Consider the following 13,919-nt stretch of genomic DNA (forward strand, 5'->3'; position numbering starts at 1 on the left):
AAACTGCTTCCCCTGACCCACTATATTCTAGATATATCACACTATCCTTTATCATGATAAAAGAATGCTGATTACAGTATAAATTTTATACAGCAGAACTTGCCCCTACAACCAACTGAAACTCATAGCTATAATAGGCAAGCTGATGATCCACATCAATCCTATGAGCGATTTACCTTAAAAGATATACAAAACCTACAGACTGTAAAAACAATGCCAAACATAAGTTTTTTTTTTTCCTTTTTTTAAGAGTAAAGAATAATGCAACACAGTTTACCTCTAACAAGTTGAGTGAGTGACCGAAGAGATCAGTTGTGAAGTTGAAAGTAGCAGAACGTGGAATGTAAGATTGCTGGGAGAATATGATGTTGGCATCCAAGTTTCCTCCTGCCAACAAGCAGTAAATGCACACAATGTAATTTATTTTTTAATCCACTGCCAGATACCTGATCTCACAGTTTATCTAAGAAGGCTGCCCTGTGTAATACTAGGTCTAATTCTAGAAAATTAATACAGGCACTCATTATCTACAGCATTACCCTGTTTTCAATTCTCACTTATGAATGAGGTGAGCAGAATCCAGATACAGTAAAATAAGAACACAAAAGTTGAACTACCAACAGTATCCACTAAAGCAAGGCACAGATACTCATGCAATTATAACAGCTGCAGCCATAAATGGCAGAACTCATGAACTCTCATATCACAGCAATAACACACATTCATCACCCATCAACATCCACTTAGTCACAGAAGTCAAACTGTTTGATGTTATGAGACCACTTCCTGGCACAAACTCTCATGCAATCATAATTATAGTAGCAGCCATATATAACAGTGCATCATAGTAATGACATATTCATCACCCACCTGCATTCAGTTGGTCATAGAAGCCGGAGAGTTCAATGTTACGAGAGAATTTTCTGACATCTGGGGTAAACTTGGAGGCAATTTCCTGGTTGGAGAGAAGCCCTTGCAACTCAGCTCTCGAGGGCATCCCTGTCTCTTTCAGGTTCTCCAGGTGGGTGTATACAAATGATCCAACTGGAAGAATGATTCCAACATGTGTAAATATTGCTTACTGAGAAGATACAACAGTTCACAGCACTGTTACCAAATGAACTGACTGTTTATGTGGTAGAAAACATTAAAAAAACATAACAGGATACAGAAATGTTTGAAAAAGGTAGGAAGGAAGAGAGCACAGCTTGCCTGATTCTCTGTATACGGACACACACACACAGACACACACACACACACACACACACACACACACACACAATAAACTGCAAACCCCCCAAAATAACTCAAATCCACTAGTCAAACTATTCCCAGACCACTTCTGCACTAACCCTGATTAACTTCCTCATGGCTCAGGACCTCTTTAACCATCTTGACTGTCTGGTAGTCTGGGCAACGCATCAGCTCCAGGTAGGCAGCTATACGGATCTCAGAGTCCTGTCGTGGGTCCAGAAATAGAGTCTGCAGTGGTGCCCTCGACACATCACATGGAAAACGCCTGGAGGAGAGGGTTATAGGAGCAATCAGGAGCACAAAGAAGATCTGTTTGTATGGGATAAGAGAGCAACAAGAGGACATGGAATGAAATTGAAAAAGTCAAGCTGCTTGAAGGATATCAAGAAATATAGCTTTCCTTACAGAAGTATAGACTTATGGAATAGCCTGGACAAAGAGATCGTCCAGTCTAAAAACATAAACGAGTTTAAAGTTAAATTCAACTTATTGAGAAACAGCGACGGAAACCCACGAGCATAGTACATTCCGTGTATATCACAATTAGGTATATTCTTAAATATTTGGAACGACTTAGACAAAGAGGTGGTGCATGAGAAAAACATTCATGTGTGTAAAGGTAGACTTGATAAATGTGGATATGGAGACAGGACAACACGAGCATTGCTCAATTCCTGTATACTACAAATAGGTAAATACAAATAGGTAAATACACACACACACACACACACACACACACACACACACACACACACACACACACACACACACACAGTCAGCCAACTAACCTAAATGCAGTGATGGCCCAAAGGCGTATCTCATTTTCATTCTCCTCCTCAAGGAAGCACTGGGCAAGACTGTCTGGGATGGCCTCTGTCACTGCCAGGCCTGCATTCCCAATACCCTTCAGAGCCATCAGTACCTGCATGGAACACACCAGGGCTCATAATTTAAAAAGATGATGCTGTTCCTGTTCTTGTTGTTCTTGTTTTTTAGTTGTGGGCCCAGATTCATCTGTACTTTTCCTTAAGTCCATTTACCTCCTTTCAGGGAATAGACAGAGAGGTGCCCAGTAACACCAGCTGCACCATGTGAAGGTGCCCCTCTCCAGCACCACATACAAAGATTAACCAGCTACAATACTAACACACAACAATATACACAGACCACTCAATGTTCTCCTCAACATACATCTGAAAAGCATATCATAATCTTAATCATATATCTCACATAAAATGTGATGCACACTATAAACTGGACAGGATTACAAGTAACAAAAACAAAGAATGTAACTTGCCTCTATTTTATCCACTGATGTGTCCCTGAGACAGTTGGATGTTATGAAAGTGGCCAGAGTATCCATGACCTTGCGAACTTCAAGGTCTTGATGGCAAGTGTGGTGGTTCCGACAATACATGTGCACAAGAGCCCCTACTCCAAGGAAAGCATCTGCATGTACCCGTTCAAACTCAAGTAAGGGGGCAGCAGCTGCAATGGTATCGAGATCAGGGCTGAGGGGTAAAGAAAAGGAAATGTAAAGTCAGTCCTTGTTAAGTCAGTGATATGTTAAAGGAATGTACAGTCAACCCTCACCATGCCAGGGATGTGTTAAAGAAATATGCAGTCAGTCCTTGTAACATGTCAGATGTGTTTCAAAATATCACTCAGACTCCAGCAGAGTGGGCAATCACTGTAATGATGTCTAGGTAAGAGCAAAAAGGCACACAGGAAGTGGCGGGATTGCAAGAGAAAGAACTGTACTGTCAGTCCTCATTCTATGTGTTCTAATGTCAAAACTCTCATATAAATCATACTATAAACTGGGGAAAATTGGCAAACAGGGTTTACAGGCAGCAATGGGAGCTTTAATTAACAACGTACCATAACTTACTGAAGAATTAGTAGCAAGAGCATACAAAAAGGCATATAAAACAAAACTTAGTTTCTCTGAGTGAGGGAAGAGCAAAAATCTAAGTTAAGGGCTTTCTTTGAAAGCAGTGATAAGAAACAGGGAAGTGAGCATGGAAGTGAAAAAGTTACTACATGACAGTATTGTGATACCAACTCTAACGTACGGAAGTGAAGCTTGGACATTGTTGGAAGGACACAAGTCAAGAGTGAGAGCAGTGGAAATGAGTTATTTAAGAGGAGCCTGTGGAGTCACGTGGAGAGACAGGCTGACGAATGAGGATATAAAGGAGCGTTGTGGTGTGGATGGGGATGTGATAGGAAGCGTTATGAGGAACACACTGAGGTGGTTTGGCCATGTGGAGAGGATGGAGGGTGAAAGAATGACAAAGAGAGTGTATGTGAGTGAGGTGGAGGGGGGAAGAGGGAGGGGGAGGCCGAGGATGAGATGGAGGGATGGGGTGGAGAGGTATATGAGGGATGGGGGTGTGAGTTGGGAGCAGGGCAGTGAAATGGCGGGGGACAGGGCGACTTGGAGGCGATTTGTTTGTGGCCACCCCAAACGGGATTGAGGCGTCTGGCAATAGATAGATAGATAGATAGACCACCTCTGTCCACTTCGGATCTACCCAACACGGTATTCTACGTGGCGTTGGAAACCTCACAGTAAAGAACCTTTTTCTTTAATGATATATATGGATACTACACCTTGATGTTCTCTTTTGTGTTACTTTTACATTTTTGGTACAATACCAATATAGTTTGTTTCAGTTATGTACAAGATTATAAAAAGGCATAGCTAACTTCATATGAAATATAAATAATTAAGGAACAGAAGCTATGAAGTTTCTTAAGCTACCTACAAGCCTCAGAGCCACACCTGGGTATGAAAGCGAGAGAGGTGAGCCATGTGTTTGCGAGGATGTTATTGTGATCCTGCCCCATCAGGTCTCGCATCACACCCACACTGCCACCTGTGCCAACCATTGGAAGGGCATCATCAAACACAGACCTGGGGGAGGGGGTCAGGGTGTAGAATGAAAATTATAAACAAAGAGAAAAAGAGAGTGCACTGATAGTATTGTCAATCCTTGTTTTCAGTCACATCAACTTACTCCAAACTCATCTTGGAATGCTAAAAGGTAATTATAGCTAACTTATTTGTCTAACAATGGCAACTCTTCTTTACAAGATTTTCTGATAGTCTTGTCCATGATCACAAGGTGATCCGGTATGCTACTTAGGTGTTCTCATTCACTGAGCTAAGCTGGTATTTATAAGTTTCAGTGCCAATGAAACTATATTAACTGAGTCTTATACTACACAACCAAACAGTTAATAATTCCAATATAAATATTTCCCCTTACAGTAATAAGTTCAACAAACAGAACGTAGTTAGAACAGGAAAGCAGAATACTGTAATTTAATAACCATACAGAATATACAATTCTACGGTAATAAAACTAATGGAGAGACTGAATGAGAAAACTGTCACCCTGCTAAATTTTCAGAGATATGTGGATGTGTATGTATATGTATACTATGCCTGTACAGTAAACTCCTGATTTTCTGGTGTAACAGAGCCAAAGGAGTGCTGGATACAGTAAAAGTCCAATATTTCGGCATCCAATTCCCCGGCAAATCTGACATTTCGGCAGTTTTGAGAAATAGTCCCATTTACGAAAATCTCCGGTTTGGCAGATTCTCCGATTTTTTTCGTCAGTCTTGAAATTCTCCATGAGGCTCGCCAGCTAGCTACCCGCCTTTACCCGCCTTAGTGAGTGAGATAGTGAAAGTGATGGAACGAGTCTACCACTGCCATGAAGCTCAGAGGCTAGCTCTTTCTCCTATAGCATAAAGAGAGGACAAACATGTAGTGAGTCTAGCATGGGAAAGAGAATCTGTTTCGCCATTCTTCCGCCATTCTTCCGAGTTGTTGCCGTGCTGCTGCCGACTTCTCTTGATTCTTCTGTGTGCTTTGTGAACTTCGTACCGAAATACCTCTGAAATTACTATTCGAGTGTGCTGTAAGCACCGTAACATCAGACAGGAGCTTTGTAACACCTGAGTGGATCAGCCGTGTTTTGTGAACAGTATAAACATCTGCGTGCTTTGAAAATGGCCTCCACGTGTGGAAAGTTAACTGGTGTTAGCAAGAAGCGTACACATAAGATGTGGACTTCTTCCAGCAGTAGCAGACTCCAATCAACCCCTTCTATTGTACATATGTAAATAAGGAACCTACTATAAGTTTAGGTAAGTGCATGTGAACTTGTAGGCCTACTGTACCATTACATTTATATACAGTATGTTCACTAATTTCTTTATTTTTCATATTCATGTATAGTACTGTATTCATTACAGTATTGTACAGTATCAAACAGTATACAGTACTCTCTCCAAACACATTTGTAATGATATGAATAATGATGATAGTGTTCACCGAAACATATAAGGTACTGAGTGGGTAGGGTTTTCGATAATTCGGCAATTTTGATATTTCGGCACTTGCCTGGTCCCATAGATGCCGAAAAATCGGACTTCTACTGTACTGTCAAAATGCTGAATTATGCAAAAGTACCCCCTAGGGGCCCCTATCCTCCAACCCTAACACTTATACACTGTCTAATCCCTACAAAATGCTTAAACACGTCAAAAAAACAGCAAACAGACATTCCTAATAATAAATACTATAATGTGCCATTAAGTATACTATAATTTTATGTACAGAAACAATTTCACCTCCCCTCCCTACCCACCACCAACACCCTGTGATCTGTGAGACCCACCAACTGTTGACCCTCTCTCAACACTCCACCACTTTTATATTACAGCACAGTATAACCCCATTCTTTTTGTGTATTTCTTTCTTTATTTACTTTTTTTTTTTTGTATGTGTGTGTGTGATTATGGCTGGCTGTTTGATGACAACAACTGTCTCATGCCAGATAATAATGCACTTTTAGCCAAAAGAAAGGGTCCTTCATACTGGATAAAGTCTAAGATTTTATGCTTACTGCCAGATACCATTTTAATTCAGCCACTGGCTACGCTGAATATGTTGTATACCGGATAATGCGGTGCTGGATAATTAGGGGTTTACTGTATTTGTGGATATGTGCACATGAATTTGTACATACAGTATATATATGTGTATGCCCACATGTGCATTGTAGGCATGTATGTGTGTGCATCTAGCTATGTCTTATTCGTGAGTGTGCGTGATGTGTGCACATATGTGTTACCGTTCTGGTCCCCATAGGCGGTCCTGGTTGATGGCCCACAGGTCCTGAAAGTCAAGGTGACGCAGTGTTTGGACCAGCTCCAAGAAGAGTCTAGGGGCATTGGTGGCCACACCCTCGCTCTGCACCAACACACGGCAGGTTACAATAGGTCACAAATAGCTACAGTTACATGGCTAAATTCTTAGGTTACTAAATACAAACTTTGCATTTCATGGTGGATGATCTTTGATGATGTTATTTACCTCTTGAAAACTCACTCAGTCAATGGGATAAAATTTACAATAAACAAAAAATAAATAAAGAAATACACCTAGCCATTCAGTTCTTCAAAAACAATTACAGTACTGTACCTGCATATTTTCCTTAATGGCATCAAGGACTTGGTTGGCCCGTGTTCGCCAGAGTTGTATGTCATCCACTCCATCCTCCTGATCACCTGGGTAGTTCAGGTGGTTGTGGTGGTCATACAGCAGGTTTGTCCGTGCTTCAACCCTCCCTGCATGCGACACCACACCATCATAATTTTAATCATCAGCAAACCCATCACACCACCAAACCATACCACATCACAGTACACCATACCATCAAAAGATTAACTACATTATTTTAGCTATCACCACATAGTATCTCACATCACACCACACTGCCACACACATCACACTATGCCAACATAATTTTAAACACTGCCACACAGCACAGCACACCACACCATCATAATTTCAATCATCATCAAACAGCATATCACAGTTAACCACTGATACACACACACATACACACAAACACAAACTACACCATATCATCGTCATAACCATCACCAATAGCACATAACAAAACATCATACTACACCATGCCTAACCACACTGTCATAACCTTCACTACATACCACATCACATCGTACCACCACAACCATCCCCTTACAGCACACCACAGTCATAATTATCATAATCACCACACAGAATTATTTACACCACACACTTATAGCCATCACTGAAAGACACCAATGAACACCACCACACTCATGAACACACAGAATGATTTACACAATCACATATCATCAAAGTCATCACCAAAAAGCACCATTCACAAAATTCATATCACCACACACACCACTATAATCATCACCACACACCACCCTCTCACACCACCACACATCATCTCTTACACCAAAGCATATCACCACTTAAATTAAATGGCCAGCCATCATTCCAACTTGGAAATTCTAACTACAAAACAAAGTAGTAAAGGAAAGGACATTTATGAATATGACTGCTTCCTTTAAAATCACTGTGACTGGTTGCTATGAACAGTAGCAGTAAGTATGTACACACACACACACACACACACACACACACACACACACACACACACACACACACACACACACACACACACACACACACACACATACACACACACAAAATCTATGTCCAACCCACCCATCTTGGCTTTGGAGAATGTGCGGTATGTAAGGTCAAGTTTCTGCGTGACAGTGGTGATGATGCCTCCCTGCTCTGAGCTAAAGGGAGTGAGGCGGTGCTCCTCCTGGCAAGTGGCACCCTGGATTATCCCTTGACCAATTTCCTGCACACACATGCTGCTACTGTCCAGGAGTGGGATAGTGTGGATGCCCTGAAACATAAATAACAACATTATGGTAAGCTTGTTCTCACCTGCTGGAACTGGGCCACTTCCACAACATAAATGCTATATTGTGGTTGAATTAAATTTGATAAACCTTTGTTATGAGGTAGAAGTGGGTCTCTCTGGTTACCAATACTACTGCTGCCAATTCATCCTTCCCTCTGACTACACTTGGCCATAAACTGAGATTTAAGAAGTTAAAGATCTTTGTCAGGTTAGGAAACTTGAACTATAAGAATACAGTCAAAAAGATGTCTACACTGATTGCACTTTTTTTTTTTTTTTACAGGAGATTTAAGAGACACTGTCCACATATGCCACTCCAGCAGCCAAAAAGATACAAATGATGCAAAAAAATGACAATGACAGTGTAATGTACTGCAGGAACTGACCCCAACAAAGTCATAGGGTATCCCTTGCACAAAAGAGGTGGTGGACGAACGTGTTGTGCAGGTGGGGAGGTCACGGGTCTTCTGGATACGCAGTTTCGATTCTGATGCCCCAATAACGCGGTAGTTGATGTCACACTCGCCCACCACATCTGTCTGTGGGGAAGAGGTGTGTTGGAGAGTGCATGTGTGCAAAAAGTGGCACAGTATTATAAGCGTCTCTAGTACTACTACTGTCTATCTATTAACAGTCAGATGCCTTCATCCCAGAGGGGGTGACCATGAACAACTTCCCCCCATGTTGTCTTCTGCCATCAAACAACCCTACCTAATCACATGCCACTCTCACTCTTATACCTTGCCATCCCATCTCTCTACCTCATCATCAATGTTCCACTTCTCTACTTCATCTACACATTACAGTCTAAAAAAGTATCAAGACCCCTACCTTCAATGAAAGTACCTGAGGTACATTATTCAGTGTTTCAGTATGCCCAGAAATTCTCATTAACTAAATACTGTAATAAGATTTAAGAAAAAATTTATGTTGGTCTGTGACAACAAAACACACTATACAGCTAATGAATGGCACCAAACAATACAGTATTTCAAAGCTCTTCGTCCTGTTTTTCAAACTGTGCAGCACAACATGAGTCTCAATACTTTTTTTTCTTTTGCTGACTGTACATGGCTATATAAATATATATCCATGGTAACTTTGTGTAAGTCAGCCTTGATGTATGATCATTGGGAATTCCACATCAGAAAGCTACAAAGATGATGATTTCCACATTTATTGTACTGTAATACTGAAAGGAATGAATGATTCAGGGGTTAAGTTATCCATGAAAATTTCAGACTGATGTTAAGAACTTAAATTCCAAACACTACAAACACAAAGATAATAAATAAAGCTGGCACTGTTAGTTGCTGGTCAGAATGACCGAGTCATAAATGAAGAACATTAGCTGAAATCAGGAGAAATAGTTCTAGTTTCATTCCCCAAACAATTTGTAATAAATGACATTTAGAAATCCTAGGATTCCCACCCTAGGATAGGGTGAGGAGTTCCTATGTCCAGACAGCCCAAGTTTGCCCAGTCCAATGGGCCATGCCTCCATTCACTCATCATTCAAGCCCCCAGAATCCTGCCTCTATCTGATATGCCAAAAACCTTCACCACATTCTGTAGCTTCAGATAAATGTATCCGACAGAATCAATCCGAACATTGTCATGTTATATAGGGGTGCAAAGCCCCTGATCATGCACTTCTCACACCATTCATCCAGCCAGCTTGATCTCTTATCAGTCCCCTAGCCTCACTGACTTCTATACCTCTCTTCCTCACACACTCATCCACCATATCCCTCCACCTTCTCCTTGGCCTACCTTGTCTCCTCCCTCCTTTAAATTTGCTCAGACATACCTGTTTCACCACTCTAATGTTTTCCATTCTCACAACATGGTCATACCATCTCAGTACCCTCTCTTCGATTCGGGTGTCCACAGGCTTCTTCAATATATATATATATATATATATATATATATACTTATAGGACATTGCTACTCCTCACCCTGCCCTATGGTGGGAAAGGAGGTCCAGATGATGATGATGATGATGATGATGATGATGATATATATATATATATATATATATATATATCCATCCATTGCCAGACGCCATGTATCCCAAACGGGGTGGTCAAGGGCTTAGAGTTAATTGTTTTACAGGGAGGGGCACTAATCCTCCACCAACCCCACTTGACACGTAGGGATGCCAACAGCATCTGGTGTTCCCAGGTGGTCACTCATCCAAGTACTAACCAGAATATATATATACTGTATATATATATATATATATATATATATATATATATATATATATATATATATATATATATATATACAAAACTAGTGTGTGGGTGAAGCCAGTGCTGGGATAAGATAAGAGATGCTTGACCTACATGCCTTCATGTCTCCCTTGTTATCAGATCAGACCTGCTTATTTACACAATACAGGAGGGTTGATTCAAACATGGTGAACAAATTTACCACGAGCAAATTCAGCATTTGTCAAAAGGAAACAAACAAAACATTAAAAATAATAAAAAATAAAACTACTGATGAAACTGGCATACAAATACAAGTATTTGTCATTCTACCTATTTGTCTAAATATCTGTAAGTGCATATCTAGGACTGTAAAAGGGGAGGTTTTCACTTGGTGATCATCCACAGTCCAGAATGATGAGAAGAAGGGAAGGGAAGAAGTGGGAAAAAATAGCACTGTTTGTAGGCTACATGAGTATGCAGAGGCACTCATGGGAGTTTAAAAAAGTTAAAAAAAAAAAAAATCCATCCTTATTATCAATCTGCAACGCCCCCAAAATACAACTCGTGTCGTGGTCTGGAGGCAGCAAGTATAAGCAGTATAAATAAATAAACTATGGCAGTTGTAACAGATCAGTACAAATTGCCTTCTTAAACTTAATAAAATTGGCTGTAGCAAGAACAAAACCAAATACGTCCCTGTAGTGGAAGGATTAACAAAGCACAACAAGAGGCTGATGTTGCATGAAATGATCAGAAGGTAACAAGAATAAAACTGCACAAGACATCATCAGTGTGAAGGGGTTGTAAACAGTTCTTTCCCATGTCTGAAGCAACATGTTTACAGTAATATCACCAATCCCTTTCTCTTATCTTGGGGTCAAGTTGGGTTATCTTACGACACTGTTCTCTCTCTCTCTCTCTGTCTCTGTCTCTCATGTATGGCATGGATATACAATATCTCATGACTGAGTGGTGTGAATAAACAGTACCTCACGGGCATGGTGGTCGAGATCAAGGCGTTCCATGGTGTTTTGAAGGAGAGCTATGGCTGCCCGCTTGAAGTTGAGGGCATGAGGGTGCTCGTCCTGCGTAGGGCACAACTCCTCTACCAGACCATCATGATAAGCAAATCTGGTGACAGGATTTACACTCTCAGGCTCTTAGGAATCATTCTAGACTGAATAAAATTGTCAAGAATTAGCTAAAACAAAATACTAGAAGTGTCCCAACCATGAGAGGGTTAATCTGTTGCTCAGGTAGTGTGACATCTGGAGCTAAAAGGGAATGTTACCTCAGTGGGTTTTTCGTGACGGCAGAGATGAAGGCAGTGTCATAGATGGTCTCCTCCCGTCCCCCACTGTCACTCTTGCTTGTCTCCACACGAAAGTTCTCCACCTGAAGGAGCACACAATCACCAATTTATTTTATTAACAAGATGTGATTTTGTAATAGGCAGCAATCTACATTATGAACATGTGCTTAATCTAACAGGTGCCATTCTACTTTATCAACATGTGTTTTGTGCTACAATGAAAAATAGAAGGTGATAACCAAAAAATGAAGGCGACAAACTGAAAACACAAAGTGACAAACAACAAACAGAATATGATTGGCTAAAAACATAAGATGATGAGCTAAATTTGCAATATGATAAGCTGATGACCTACAAAGCAGTGACAAGCTAAAAGCAGGTGATAAGCCATACACAGAAAAAGGAGAGCTAATGACTGAAGGCGATAATCTATAAACAGAAGGTGACTAGCTAAAAACAGGTGACAAGCTATGGAGGTGGTGAGGTAAAAATAGAAGTTTAGAAGCTAAAAACAGGTGATGATGTATACTCACCACCAGCTCCACCTCACAGGCAGTGAGGACATTAAGGGCAAGGCCGGCATACATGGAAAGTGAGGTGTTGGATGGAGAGGAGCCAGCCACACGGGTCACACTGTGCGTTTCATACTGGTATTTGTACGTCTGCCCATCTTCCACCCGCAACTTCCTTCCTCCTGTTCCAAAAAAAGAATTTGGGAATTAAGACAAACACACAGTATCCTTTAACACCTTCAGTATGATGATGTCTGATTATTTAATTCTTGCAGCCACCAGATTATTTTCATTAATCTTGGGAGCTATATTCGGTAATGAAGGGGTTAGAAACTAACTAAACTTACTTCTCTATTATGAGGCTTACTCTCAGCTGAAGAAAACCATCTGACTAGAGCAAGAATAAAATGAATAAAGCATCACGACATTGATGGGTTTAATTTATATTACAATGGAATAAATAATTATAAATGTAACTTCAGAACTGGGAGACTAAGTGCAAGAAAGTGGCAAAGAGGGTACACAGGTAAAATGAGGACTGAAGAGTAAGTATTAGAGGGGTGACAATGATTGAGATGAAGAAAATTAAACTGAGGACAGGAAGAATATGCATCAGAAGGTGACAGAAAGAAAGCCTAGGTCAGGATAATATTTAGGTAATGTCCATCGCAGCCACTCACGTTAGGAAATACACATGACATTGAACAAAATCTACCCCTTCATTGTGAAGGGGTTCTTCTTGAATTTTATAAAATTTTTGGTGGCCACATAAGAGTGAGAAATCATTACAGTGAATAAGTCAAGGAGGTTGTGTTTGAATCCTCCAGCAGAAATGCCCTTCCTTAAGCTGAGATAATCCACCCAGAGGTATCTTGAATATAGTAAAGATGAAATTATCGTACCAAAGAAGCCATGGGGAAGGAGTAAATTGGGCTTTGTGCAATGTCTTTATGAATTTTCTTACTATTTAAAACTAGTTTGAAGACCTCATACTTGTACACTAAATATAATTCTTCATAATGGCCAAGTAGCGTGATAATTTGCCATACAACATTCCTAGCAAAAATTGCTGTGAAACAAGCAACTCCGAACACGCTTCACTCACGGTGAATAAGTAAGTGTACCAGTGCATTTTAAAATCCATTTTATTACTTAGCTGAGAGATGCACCCAAAACCACTCATGACATTTTCACTCATCTCTATATGCCAGACAAAACTAATTGCAGACATAATCTGAAAATGAGCTGGGGTAAATAAGACCTGTCCTAAAAGTAGAAGGCTTGTGATCAATCTGATCAACATGATTCCCACATTATAAGAGTGCTGTCAGCAATGATACAGAAGCTGGGTACATTCTCCCTTTGTCTTGTGCTTTAGATATACGGTAAAACAAGGATGCTTGTCTAACTCTTTGTCATGTAACATTAAAGCACAGGGCTACTGGAGTGAAGATGTCTTACCCTTGCACTTCCTTAGGGCACATCTCTCTGGTGGCTCCTCTGGTGCCTCACTAGCCTCCTCTTGCTGCTCAATATCAGCACCACCTCCATCTGAACACACACACATGTAAGAGTAAGTACTGTAACAAAGCCTAACTTCAAATAACCTAATCACACATATTACCTAACCTAAGCTATTAAGATCTAACATGGAATAACCAAATTAATGTAACAATGTAACCTGACCATACTAATTATCTAATATAAACCATTAAGAGCTAGTCCAGTGGCTCCCAAACAGTGTGGCATGAGAGGATGGCAGGTGTGGCAGAAAGGTTAAAAGACAATGAAAAATTCAGATACAAAAAATAATAATTTGCCAAAA

At 40.4% G+C, this 13,919-nt stretch overlaps 1 protein-coding gene across 1 annotated transcript in view; it reads right to left on the bottom strand.

Annotated features, from left to right (window-relative positions):
* Positions 1-13,661, bottom strand: part of LOC145401408 (uncharacterized) — a 205,482-nt gene extending 191,821 nt beyond the window's left edge. Inside the window, exons 1-14 of the mRNA XM_080273750.1 lie at positions 13,556-13,661; positions 12,116-12,276; positions 11,562-11,665; positions 11,260-11,401; positions 8,441-8,593; positions 7,840-8,036; positions 6,758-6,899; positions 6,408-6,526; positions 4,043-4,174; positions 2,552-2,765; positions 2,043-2,176; positions 1,353-1,519; positions 871-1,044; positions 278-387 (exon numbers count right to left, since the gene is read on the bottom strand). Of these exons, the coding sequence (XP_080129876.1) occupies positions 278-387; positions 871-1,044; positions 1,353-1,519; positions 2,043-2,176; positions 2,552-2,765; positions 4,043-4,174; positions 6,408-6,526; positions 6,758-6,899; positions 7,840-8,036; positions 8,441-8,593; positions 11,260-11,401; positions 11,562-11,665; positions 12,116-12,276; positions 13,556-13,661 (2,055 nt within the window). The remainder of the gene's footprint in view (positions 1-277; positions 388-870; positions 1,045-1,352; positions 1,520-2,042; positions 2,177-2,551; positions 2,766-4,042; positions 4,175-6,407; positions 6,527-6,757; positions 6,900-7,839; positions 8,037-8,440; positions 8,594-11,259; positions 11,402-11,561; positions 11,666-12,115; positions 12,277-13,555) is intronic.
* Between the last annotated feature and the right edge of the window lie 258 nt (positions 13,662-13,919).

This window comes from Coenobita brevimanus, chromosome 6, assembly GCF_032717465.1.
Source record: "Coenobita brevimanus isolate Jiangsu-jjx chromosome 6, ASM3271746v2, whole genome shotgun sequence".
NCBI lineage: Eukaryota > Metazoa > Arthropoda > Malacostraca > Decapoda > Coenobitidae > Coenobita > Coenobita brevimanus.